The following is a 13025-nucleotide window of genomic DNA, read 5'->3' on the forward strand; positions in this document are numbered from 1 at the left end:
CTAAACACCTCTGCCAGCACCCTGAACTGAATTAAAATAGATAGAGAATCTAAGTCCAGGGCATCAAAGTCCAACCAGAACTGTGCTGCTTCCTCATCCATAAAAGAAAACAAACACTCACCATACAATATGTTGCAACTCCTCTCTATATGTAAGTAAGTTTTGGCACCCTGGGTACCTAACTCCAAGCCTAAAGAAGCCTGCACCTCACAGAACTCTGCAAGCTTCCACAAAAACCTAAAGAGGAAATGCAACTGTGGCTGTTGCTTTACCTTCCCTTAAGAAGCCTAATGAAATTTCTCACTGGAAACTTCAAAGTTCAATATGAAAATTAAGTTCTTTCAAAAAGTTCATTAAACTGTTTTTATTGGGAGGGAAGGACACAACAATTATTTCCATCCAGAAACGAAGCCCAGCTGCAGAATCATAAGTACATCACTACATGCTCATAATTCATAAAAGATAACAGAATTCCTTGTAAGGATTGAAAGGATCAGACAAATTAAATACAGTATTGACAAGTTGATTAATCTCTTCAATCCCTTACTACCAGTTATTTCATTAGATCAGCACAACACCTATCTGCCAGTAACACATACAACCACGCTTAATTTTCCATGTGGAGAACACAAGCTATGGAACATTTTTATTCCAATGCTAATTCAGTATTCATTTCTAATTACTCATCTCTGAACCAGGAATAATTTAGGATTTAGTGCTATCATGCCTAACAGGGGAAATATAAAAGAAAAGTGTAGATGCCAAGAATGCAAGACATTTCAATGCATATGGCAACTATAGAAGTCTCTATTCAGAGGGAATGAAATTCCCCCAGGTGTCTATATTTAGGATCAAAGAACTTTTTAAAATACAGAACTTGGAGTCTCCAAGGGATAAAAACTACAAAACTGTCTGCAGTGAACTTTATTTAACCTAAGGTTTTGTGCCAACTTAAATATGCTGCAGCTCTCCACTTGAAAGATAGCATTACCCACTTCGTGTTCTGAAATGCATGGAAAAGCCATTACAGGGATAATCAGCAGAACTATAAAATAGAAAAGCAATAAGATGACAAAACCAGATACAACTCCAATAGCTTCCTTTTCAATTCAGGCAAGCAGTGTTTCTTTTAAAGTGATGATTATCATATTAAGGTTTATCTCTCTAACCACACCTTAAAAGCAAACGCATCTTAAAATCTAGGCTAGATTTTTATTCTAGACACTTTACAAGTCAGGTACTCAAACCAACCCAAATGGGTGGTGTTCCAGGCACCAACTTCTGTGCAGAGCACTGGCCTGTGTAGCTGCAGTAGCTACCAGCTGCATCAGGTGGAAATTCACGCAGTGAAAATGTACTTTAAAATACTTTCCACAGCAAGATGATAACGATCTATTGCTTCAGTCATGTTTTTCTTGAGTAATTGGAATTACCTTTTTTTCTTTCCCAAAACTTCACATGTCCTAGACATACTCATAAGGCACATACAAGATAGAGCAGAAGGGAGTAAAAGACAAAGTTCTACCCTGTACCATGTATATAACACATCACAAACTGTACTTGAAATGTCAATTTCTTATCATAGGGACATTTCTGGCTTAGTTTTCTAGCAGAATTTGGTGCTTAAAACAGTGCAACATAAAGGGAAGAATTATTCTGATAATTTAAGCGTTTTTTTGCTATTATTTTCTATGTAGCAGAATTAAGATCCATGTTTTGGAAGGAGGATTAATCAAGGTTAATTCCATAATGTACTACTAAGCTATCCTAAATGATATAATTCTGTCCTTGTTCTGCAAAAGGACAAATCCATAATCCATACAAAAAACTTTTAAAAGGGAACCGTGTGACATTTGCATCACAGACATTTCGGATATATCAAGGAGAAAGAAAAAAATATACCTGGGAAGACAGATAAATAGTCCATGGGGTGATTTTCAAAGGTATAAATGGAAAGCAGGCCCTCAGCTCCCCCTGAATTTTGAAGGGAGTTCAGCATCCAACTGCCCTTCTACCTTTGAAAATCTCCTTCACAAACCCCTTGGTTACAAATGACTCCAAAGTTCAAAGAATGACCTTGCCCTTGTGGGAAACAGAGGAAGGCTCGTGCCTTTTAAAGAAAGATTTATGAGACTGTTGCTGCGAATGTGACTGTGATGAGGAAACAACACTTTATAGAAAGGAAACCCTAAAGAAACACTCTATTGGGTGGGGTGGATGGGTCACAAGAGACTGGAACCATGAGTAAGAATGTATGGGCAACCACCTCGTGTGGGTTAGGACAGTAATATCAACACAACAGTATTTTGTTTTAATTTCTTGGAATTGCCCCAAATGGGCTAATGCTGGGAACAAGATAATTACAATAGAGAAGGTGTGTGTTATCTTTCCCCATGGCTCAGCTTATGGTCTGGCTGGGTTAGACATGCTCAAAGCTCTGCACTTGGTGACAGGCTGGCGATCTCTCTGGCAGTTTAACTCAGTTTGATAATGTTAGTCTTAAGCTACATGTAACTATGCAAACTCTACATGACACCTTTTTCATCTTCTGAATTGCCTTTTCCCACTAACATGGGCAAAAGAAGTAATTTCTTTGTATACAAATAGGTTGATTAGGTTGTGAAAGGATGAACCATGATAATACAGATGTACAAACTTACCAGTCTGGAAACTGAAAATAATCGGAAGCAAAGAATTTAAAAAACCCCAATTTTAACACCACATCATTATGTGAAGAAAGCATTACGCCAGTTCTACCTGGGATCACAAAGTTCATTTAAGGTTCATGTTGACACACCACGTATGCAATGAAAGCTACTGCAAGAACATATGTTTGTTCACTATCAAATACAGTATCAACCATGATCAAACCCACTTCCTCTTTATGGCTGCTGTCGCAGATCATAACTCTCTGGCACTAAAGGTAGTTATTTTCACTGATAACACAGATATAACTGAATTCCCCCAGTCATTATCAGGAAATACAAAAGAATGTTCAACCATGCAGAGACTCTGGAATTAAACTAAAGATAAATGTTTAGCAATCTAGGAACTCCCTTCTTTGTTGCTATTTGGCATAGAAAAAAATTAACTGAAGTGTTAGCACAATAGTTGATATTCACATCAAAAATAAAAGTTAAAAACTCCTGTTCAACTCAGCCCCTCAAATACTCCAAATGTCTATATGCTCTCTTTATATATACATACCATACACATAACTTTCTTCATTTGCATTCTTTATATAGACATATTATATACATAACTTTCTTCATTTGCATGTAGGAGATGACACTACACCCAAGTAACATTTTAGTTCTCACTGTGCATTTAACCTACAAATACATGTGTATCAAGAGTAAGGCCTTGAGTGGTTTCCCTGACTGCTGCAGGGTTCCTGGCATCCCTGCAGTGTACATATAAAGTGATTTCAAAGAAATCTACACTTCAAAATCACTTTTTACAAAATGAGGAGGACATAAAGCAATTTAAAGATGGTCAATAATTCTGTTTAACTTGTTTCCCCACTACTTTTTTCTTATTGTTTTATCAAACTTATTAATATCATAATTATTACCTTTGCAGCTGAGTTTGATACTCCATGCGTGACATTTCTTATGAGACCACCAACATTGCCATATTTTATAAGTCCAGTAACACCTTCTGAAACATCATTCAACAGACCCATAGGGTTGCCGAGGAAATCCACAGAGCCTAGAATCCTTGCTGCCTGACTAAGCAGCTCCTGAAAAATCAACAGGAAGAATGAAATATCGCTTATGGATCACACTACCAGCAGCACAATTGATTAAAAGCCCTGCCCACAATAAAAGGATATACAAACCCAGGTTGTTTTACTGAAGAAATGAACACACAAATACCAGTAATATCAACAACAGTTCAATCCTAAAATGCAGTGTATTCTTAGAAGCATGTGATGCTATTTCTCCATTTACCAAAGCAACACAGCACTAACACTGAAGTAAACAGTCAAGAAAGCATTCCCACACCCTGAGGATAGAACTCATTGATCAAGAGAAACTCAGCCTCTGGCACAGTAAAATCTGTAAGACACTTACCTCTTGAAAGTGTTTCAGAATGTCATTAAGGATAAACTCCTGAGTTTCGTACGGATGGACCCTAGTGAAAGGATCCAGATTAATCACAGCATCTTCAAATCGGATTAGAGGAAATCCCAGCGTGCTTTTCAATGCCTAATGAAATAAAAGATATTGCTACTTTAATTTTTCTCTTTCTCATCCACAACACCCAAGTGAATTAATCTTTAAATGGATAATAACCCAAAATTAACTGAAGCTGCTAGAACAGTTTACCACCGCCATGCAGATGCTTTGATATAGACGGCAAGCACTCCACAAAACTCTGACTTGTAACCCATGATCCATTATTAGAACTGCATTTCTTCAGTGACTACACAGTCATTAAACACTCTTCCTGAGGCAATCTGGTTCAAAACAAAATGTTTTTAAGATTCTACACTTAGCACTTTACTGTAACCGCTCTAATGTTCAATTAAACACAAATTTAAATGAATTTCCTTGATATGTAGTGAAGAAAAAACTGGGTATTTTCCACCCTGTTGAAGTTCTATGACTGGATTAAGTGTGAGGATGAGCTGGAATTTCTTGCAAACCTGAGGCTCATTTCTTAACATTACGTGGTGTACTGAGATACTCTAAACAAGCTTTTTCAATAATTTTCAAGGAAGAAAACTAAACCAGTAATTAGCCCATGGGCCATCTGTAACATGTACAATCTATACACAAAAAACCCCCTCTTTAGGGTGGACAAGCTATATAGCTGTATATGCACACACATAAATAATGTTGGAAAAATTAACAAGAAAACTAATCGTTTAAGAAAGAAAGAGATCCCTTCTATTTCAGGTCTTGATGATCGCATCTGCACAGTCACCAACATCAGAAAATCTGGAGAAGGAAGAAGCCCGACACTCGCATTATCTACGTTCATCTCAAAAGCACGCTTGGTATAGCAGGTAATGTGAGTTTTTCTGCCATCTGCAGGCACGTAGTGTACATTACAGGTCTGAGTTCAGTTTGCAAGTAAGAAAGGGCCTGTTTTTCTTTTTCAGTAAATGGATGACTGACTAGACTAGTCCTCATTATTCACCTGGGTAGGAAGTAATTTCCTGTTTAACTATCAGATACTCTATAAGGCAACTCTGTTAATATTGGGTACCAACCCAACAAAAATAATCTCTCTACACCCAAATTACCAGACAGCAATGTCCAAGCCAGGAACATTAGAGGTAGTTAGAAAAACGTCTCCAAAGGCTCTACAGTGATTATTCTTTCCCTCCCACCCTGAACTCCGCTGTGCTATAAAACTGAATGGAATTCTTTATGTGGAAGTCAATATCCAGAATACAGTCAGTGACTGTTATCATTTGGGGGGAAGGGAAATAACGTATATGCCAAACCTTGGGAACGCTGCTGGTGGCTGCCAAGACACATCTAGAGGCAATCATATACCCAACGGTTGTAGGAAATCCAAACAGAACAGTGTGCATGTTCTTAAAGGCACCCATCACTAACACCGTTTTCTCTCTCTAAATTTGAGATAATCAGATTATAAGCATTTTGAAGTCGAAGCTCAAGTGCAAACGCATTCAAGACGCTGCTGATGTTCAGTGGTAAGGAGTATTACCGCTGCTACTGAATGTCTCTCCTTTGCACAAGGAGTTGGTAAAAGCAATACAAGAATGCAGGACTGATGATATCCTGGGTCATCCTGGCAGGACTCCATGATTTACATTCATTCCACAAAACTCAACTTTTTTAAAAGCTTGCACACCCCAGTGATAGTAAATCAAGGGCACGAAAAAGCCTGCCCAGTGTCTCAATTTTGGGTTTTGAGCACAAGTTGAACAGGCAGCAGCTCAGTTCCTCCACAGTGGGGAGGGGTTTTATGGTTTGGTCAGTCGATCTTGCTTCAGCTCTTCCACCTTGGAGGAAATCAGCTGTATTAGCTCAGAGGGAACTGAAATATTGCAGACCGTTGCCACCTTGTTAGGTCCAGGAAGGTCCCAACACGCAGCTTGGCAACACAAGTTGGGTAAGATTATCTTCTTGCTGTAATTTGGAATCCTTGGTTCACTTGAACAACTGTGCCACAATACGTATTAACATGTGAAAGGGACACAGGATTTTCCACTTCTCTAAGTCCACACTCAATCTGAATTCAATTCGATACTGAACCAAACTGCACAGTGCTCATGCAAACCCTCCTATTGCAACAACATTTTTTGGATGAAAACAGAGTTGTCCTGTATTTCTGCTCCCTATGTTGAGTATCTTCTGATTTTAATTCTTCACATCAGCCCTTCTGTTTGACAGACACTCCCTTTAAGCTCTTTACAGTACCATGAATGTAACTAAGATCCTTTGTAAAGTAGTGAGTTAGGTGAAGTTGGCTGTGCTACAACTGAAATTACAAAAATGAAAGAATGTTACAGAAGAGACTGTAAATTATGCACATTAAATAACAGAAGCTACTGGAATTCTTCTATCATTCCTAACTTAAATAATGGAAGAGTAAACAGAAATTAACAGTAGTTAGTTAAAGCTGCTGTTCCCTTTTCCTCCTACAATAGAATCTATTTACTTGGAAGCATACTCTGTGAATGCACTGGCATACCTTGAGGTCCAGAGGCAGCTTGTTGGAAGTGAAGACACTCAACTTGATTTGAGGGACACTAATTTTCAGGTTTTCAAAGTAGTATCGCTTTTGTCCTCCACCTTGTTCAACAACCTTTTCATGGAGGTTTTCATCATACTTCTCAACCTCTGCATCCAGACAAAACACAGGAATCAGAATATAGATAAATAAATATGGGGTTATGAACACATACTTATAAAGAATTAAGAGATTCTCTGTACAAATAAAAAGTATGTGCAACTGCTTTTGTAGCCAGCAGAATTACTCATGCCTCGTGACATGAGGTTGACCTTTTAGGTTTATGAATGTGTCCTTCAGATCTGCCTGCATCTTTAAAACCTGACTGTATTTGTAGCTAGGTAAAGAGAAGTCATCCAAGTGCATAGCTGAAGTTACTTGAGCTTTTAATCTTGCTTCTAATTTATCTTTGTCAGCATAGAGAAACCAGGAGATACGAACTATGCACTGTTTCCTACTGGGTAGTCATGGTCTTACAACACCTCTTTCTCCTTTCTCTATACTTTCTTACAAGCTCAACTATCAACATAATGTACAAAGCAAGCAAAGGTGACCACCTTTTCATTTATCACACTGAATGGACAAAATGCCTACATGGAACCATTCAGTCAATCAATTTATGTCCTGAGTGAGCTAAATTTGGTTGACACTAACAAGTCCATGTGTTACTCATAAGAGCATCTTGGTGGCGTGAGAAAGCAGGGGGAGGATGAGAGATGACAAAGCCTTATGAATTCAGGTTGAACAATTAAATGTGTTGAATGTAAATGACAAAATAGTTTTTGTCTGAATCTTTGATGACATCATCAGCATCAGCAAACAAACTGCAAGGTGTACAGTAATAAGGAAACAAAAAGCAGCAAAAGCATCAGGGTAAACCAAAACAAAGGACAGATTAGTAAACAGCAAAAGAGCAAAACTCAAAATCTTGATTTCTTTCTCATTACTACAGCTCTAAGTCATTATATGCTCTGTGAAACCGGGGAGTGTACTCTTCTTTTTTTCCAGAGACAAATCTGAAGGTACTGTAGATTAGCAAGACATAGAACTCTTGAGCATCATTTGTAGGCTTGCCCCCATTTGGAATCATGACAAAAATATTTTTTTCCTGCAAGTTATTTTACTATATAACCCTACACACCCCACTGCAAAAAAGTGACTTTTTCAATTGCCACTCCAAAACAGACATTCCAGAAAGTTTCCATCAAACAGATAAACCCTGCAACAGAAGGATTAGAACAACATCTATGAGAAGATTTAAGAGCTCTGTCTTGCCTCATTGAGTGGAAGAAAACTTCTATTACAATCAGAGCCAGGGGTATGGATGCCACAACTCAAAGGTCAGGCAGCCAAAATTTTCCTTCTGTTAAGTTAAGAGGACTGCCCAAGAACAAATGAACAGAGATCCCGTTTCTAGCCTTGGGTTGAAATAAACAAACATTACTAAACAAAGTGGTTTGCTAAATTAGTAACACAATTTATTTCATCCCAATTTAGATGAATCCAGATACAGTAACTTAAGACAAACTAAACTCCTTCCCACAGAGGCTCAGCTCAACCACTGAGAGTAGCGGACAACACGTTACACTGTTCATTACCCCAATACCATGTACTTTAAGAACTTTACATGGGCCACTGAGACATCAGCTTTCCAGCTTTCTGTTCAACAGAAGTTTCCAAGCAGCAAAGAGTTTGCCGGGTGTTTTGCCCTTATTTTAGATGCAAAGATCATAATAGCCCTGTACGTTATAAAACTAGTCTTTGCAATTTCATACTATACCTGATTCAGACTGATCATAGCCAAAGAAACTCAACAGCTTCAGAAGCAGTTTCTCCTCAATTTGAACAGTGAACTTCCGAGCAGTGATCATCAGGTGCTATGAAGATAAACAAGTCTCAGTTTACAATATTAACACTCAAAATATAATCCATGCAAGCCATTAAATAGGACGATATGTTCTACTTCAACAGAGTATTTTCACTGGAATGGATTTGAAGTAAAATTCCCACCTACAAAATGTCTTTGGCAGTTTTCTACACTTAAAATTACCTACAACTACTGACAAAAAAAAGTTGGGGCTGTTCAGCCTGCAGAAGAGAAGGCTGCGTGGAGACCTCATGGCAGCCTTCCAATATCTGAAGGGGGCCTACAAGGATGCTGGGGAGGGACTCTTCATTAGGGACTCTAGTGGTAGGACAAAGCGTAATGGCTTTAAACTTAAACAGGGGAACTTTAGGTTAGATATAAGGAAGAAGTTCTTTACAGTGAGGGTGCTCAGGCACTGGAATAGGTTGCCCAAGGAAGTTGTGAATGCTCCAACCCTGGCGGTGTTCAAGGCCAGGTTGGACAGAGCCTTGGGCGACATAGTTTAGTGTGTGGTGTCCCTGCTCATGGCAGGGGGGTTGGAACTAGATGATCTTAAGGTCCTTTCCAACCCTAACTACTCTATGACTCCATGATTCTATTTTTTGGAAGGTATTGTGCTTCATTGCCTAATACTAACACTTCAGAATCTGATGCTTGGCTGTTTCCAACACTGAAATCAGCTGTTTTCAGAATAGCATCAAAATACATGGGGGAAGATTCCAAGTGAGAAAATAGGTCTTAATAAGCAATTCTGGTTTGCTCTCACAATGCATAGCACAGCTGGTGGACACATTTCCAAACAGCTGTAGTACACAGAACAGGGTTTATACTGCAAGATAACAGCTTATCAGAGAGAAGCAGTAACCTTGTACACAACTCATGAGAAGCATACACAGATATTCTGGTTCTCTATCGTACCTGTCAGTTCTAAGGGGAGAGTAACTGGCTTGAAAAGTAAAGTCACAGACACAAACTAAACAGGCCTAATCTGTTTTATTTTTAAACATATTTATTATCTTGTTCATCACTGTACTGCAGCTTTAAACTCTATGACCATAGAAGGTGGATATAGCCTCCTTTAAGCCTCAGTATTAATTCAACAAAGCATATTTTTCACATTATTGAATTTGGAGTACTAGTAAAAATCAGGAACAGGAAAGTTCATTTAAAGAGATTAACACGTGCAGGGCACAATCAAAGGATGGTGGTTTGTTTACCTTGTATATATCAGTCAGTGCATTTTTACTGGGAAATTTCATTGCATTTACTTGCACAGCAGGACCAGTCTCCACGGATTCATTTTCACTTGTCTTAGGTGTCAGAAAGAGCATGAAAGGACGTGTGGTGCCAATAAGCTGGTTGTCCACCTACACAGTGGACAAGAGAGACAAGAGAATCTGAGTAAGTGACAGTAAACATCAAGATTGATCTTCCTCAATCAAGGAGTTAAAAGCTTTCAGAAATACCTGGTCCCTGAGCCAGGGAGGTAGTAAATATACTTGGTTTGGTTACTGATCACCACTGAGACTATACCAAACAAATATTGGAAATGCCCTCCATTTAAAAAATGGTTTTAACTACCAACAAAACCTGTAATAAAACTGCCATGTTCTCTGATTCTTTTTTTCCTGCTTCAAAAAACACAGCCAAAAATGTTAAACACCCCCAGAGTTAAGCTACTCCTGCACTGAAGTTTATCTGATGCATGTTAAGTATCTCGTGTAATCTACATCAGGAGCTACAATTCCCCTTCCCAGGAAATCTTACATATTGGAAACAGAATTCTAGTAATTTAGAGGAGGTTTTTTATGATCTTCAGCTTATCTTCTGAATTTCAAAGACTGAACAGAAAACAAAGGTTAAGGTAAAATTCTGCGAAGTCAAAACCAATGTCTATTTGTAAACAAAATATAAGAGGTTTATATTTGTCTTATCTGCCTATGATCTGTCATTTATACTGTGATACTACCAGCATTAGGATTCCTGCTTTCAACAACTGCTTTTTCATTATACAATGACAAAGAACCAGGAAGGGAAAAAACCCTCAAACCAACCTGTTTGCAAAATAAGAGATTCTAACTTGTCTATTCGAAATCCATGGCATGAAATACAACATATCCTTGTCTCAACTATTACTAAATAGGCGACATGAAAAAAGGAAACACCGACGTAAACTGAAACTTCTATGATGTTTAAGATTTGAAATCTCAGTAACAGCTCTAAACATCTTTCAAACCTGTTACAACAACAAAACCCACAGAAGATCCATGAACAAATACACTGGTTTCAAAATAGCAAATACCTGTATGTCCTGCACACTGAGCTCCAGGACCTGACTTGTTGACAGTTGTGTGTAGTGGATATTAATTCTTGTGAGGCTTGCAAACACCAGCTCTTCAGGAACCTTGTTGACCAAAGACAATCCTATTCCACCTTCCAGTTTCACAAGCACCTGAGAAAAGAGTATTTGAAGAAGAAAAGAAATCCCACTTACCAACCAACACTGAAAAAACCTGTGATACTGAATACACACTTCTGCAAAGAAGTTATTTTTTTAGACTCATCTCCAGAGTCTGAACAGCTCATTGACTAAAATTAGTCTTCAAATGAAGAGGTGTTGACACATAAACCCAACTTCTAAGAATGAAGAGTTTTAGCAGGAAAATCTACAACTTCATAACAAGAGGTCATCATGGGGAAAAGTTAACAGCTACCCCCAAACTCCTCTAAAATCTAGAAAGAAAAATGATAAATAACAGGCAGACACTAGTCATACTATCTTACTTCTAATTCCTGCTCTGTATCTGGGTTTTTCAGCTTGCGCAGATCCTGTTCTGTAACGGGAAGTTCATCTCCTTCACTGGATAAACGATCATTTCTACGTTGGTTAAAATCCATTATCTGATAAACAAATACATTACTACAATGAGCACTTTCCAATTTATAAATAACAGCTATATCATCCTACCTTATAAAATTATCTTTTAACAAATAAGTACAGTGAAAACTTTTGTTGTAATTATTTCTGGTTTATGACATTCCCCTCCCGCTTTGTATTATTATGAAGGAACTTTTGTTAGGAATTTAGAGATGCAATACAGAAAAAGGTATTTCAAGAACAAGCAAATAGTGAAACAAGATTCTAGTTAATGAAGGGTTTTCACCTGTAGAACTCTAGTTGGCCCATCTGGGATGACTCTAACAGCCAGTACTCCTGACCCAGGCCTCATCTTTTGGTTTATGAACTGCTGTTCAGGTGGAACTGGCCCCAAAAGATCAAGTGAGGTATCAGGACCAAGAACAACTTCTGCTCCATCATGAAGACCTACTATTCCTCCCTTTGCCTGCAGAACAAAGAGCAAGGGGAAAAAAATAAATAAATGATAGGGAAAGGCTTCAGGTAACTATTTACATATATTAAAAGTGTAGGGGAAAAATAAAAGAACATCAAAATTCTTTTGACATTTAATTCTAGACTCTTTAAAAGCAATCCAGGTTTCTGTGCTTATAAATGCTACCATCAGGAGGCAGATTTATCAAATAGTTTGCAAGTGTTAGCTGTCTGCAAGTCAAGAGTTTTCTGGAACACAAAGACAGAGCAAACAGTTCAAACTGCTTCTAAAATTATTATTACTAAAATGTCAGAACCGTGACTGTGAGAAGTGTTTGGTAACACACAAGTCTTGACTTTATCAGGAACACTGATGGACCCAATCCGCAGCATGTGCACATTTGGTATGCATGAGAATATCCAGGCCTTATTTATCCCTACACTGTTACATTTCAACAACAATGTACTACTAATTTTTACTTTCAAATTAATAGTGCAAGATGTTTAATCACTTGAAACTGGTAAGAACATTCAACCATGAATTTAAACCACGTGAGCTGTTTGCTCAAGTGCGATTTCCTCTGTAATCTGAACTTTGGCCTCAAAGCTTTTAGCTCTCTTCAATCCTAAACCCAAATGACTCCGTCATCTGTATCAGCAGCAGTCAATAACAAGTTCAACATAGAATCAGTACTGACCTGGACAACAAGTCCATGAATACCACAGGTCAATTTTCCATCACGAAAGTTCCATGTCTGGGTAGTGCTGCGCCGTCGATCAGGCTTCCTCAACATCAGGGGCTCATACCTGCAATGAAAGAATGCCAACTTGTCAGTTCTAGTCTTGAGTTAATGGCAAACACTTTAATTTTGTTCAAGCTCATTTCCCTAATCTCACTTCTAAAGTGCTCTTCTTGAGATGCTGAAAATACGTTAGCCATGTTTTTAAAAAATATTTCCAAGTCACAAAAGTGATCATAAGGTCTGTCACAAAGACAGATAAAATCTAATTCTTCTACATGCCTATCAGAATGATTTCTTTCTTTATTCAGAGAACATCATAGAATCATATAATAGTATGGTCTGGAAAGGACCTTCAGATCATCTAGTTTCA

At 38.1% G+C, this 13025-nt stretch overlaps 1 protein-coding gene across 1 annotated transcript in view; it reads right to left on the reverse strand.

Annotated features, from left to right (window-relative positions):
* LOC104404883 (vacuolar protein sorting-associated protein 13D-like) overlaps positions 1 to 12719 on the reverse strand; it is a gene marked incomplete at its 5' end in the record, with an annotated part of 46704 nt that extends 33985 nt beyond the window's left edge. Inside the window, 9 exons of the mRNA XM_010013417.1 lie at positions 3575 to 3742; positions 4077 to 4211; positions 6676 to 6824; positions 8495 to 8591; positions 9799 to 9948; positions 10884 to 11033; positions 11366 to 11482; positions 11746 to 11925; positions 12611 to 12719. Of these exons, the coding sequence (XP_010011719.1) occupies positions 3575 to 3742; positions 4077 to 4211; positions 6676 to 6824; positions 8495 to 8591; positions 9799 to 9948; positions 10884 to 11033; positions 11366 to 11482; positions 11746 to 11925; positions 12611 to 12719 (1255 nt within the window). The remainder of the gene's footprint in view (positions 1 to 3574; positions 3743 to 4076; positions 4212 to 6675; positions 6825 to 8494; positions 8592 to 9798; positions 9949 to 10883; positions 11034 to 11365; positions 11483 to 11745; positions 11926 to 12610) is intronic.
* Positions 12720 to 13025: the final 306 nt, after the last annotated feature.

This window comes from Nestor notabilis, unplaced genomic scaffold (assembly GCF_000696875.1).
Source record: "Nestor notabilis isolate BGI_N333 unplaced genomic scaffold, ASM69687v1 scaffold16684, whole genome shotgun sequence".
NCBI classification, from domain to species: domain Eukaryota; kingdom Metazoa; phylum Chordata; class Aves; order Psittaciformes; family Psittacidae; genus Nestor; species Nestor notabilis.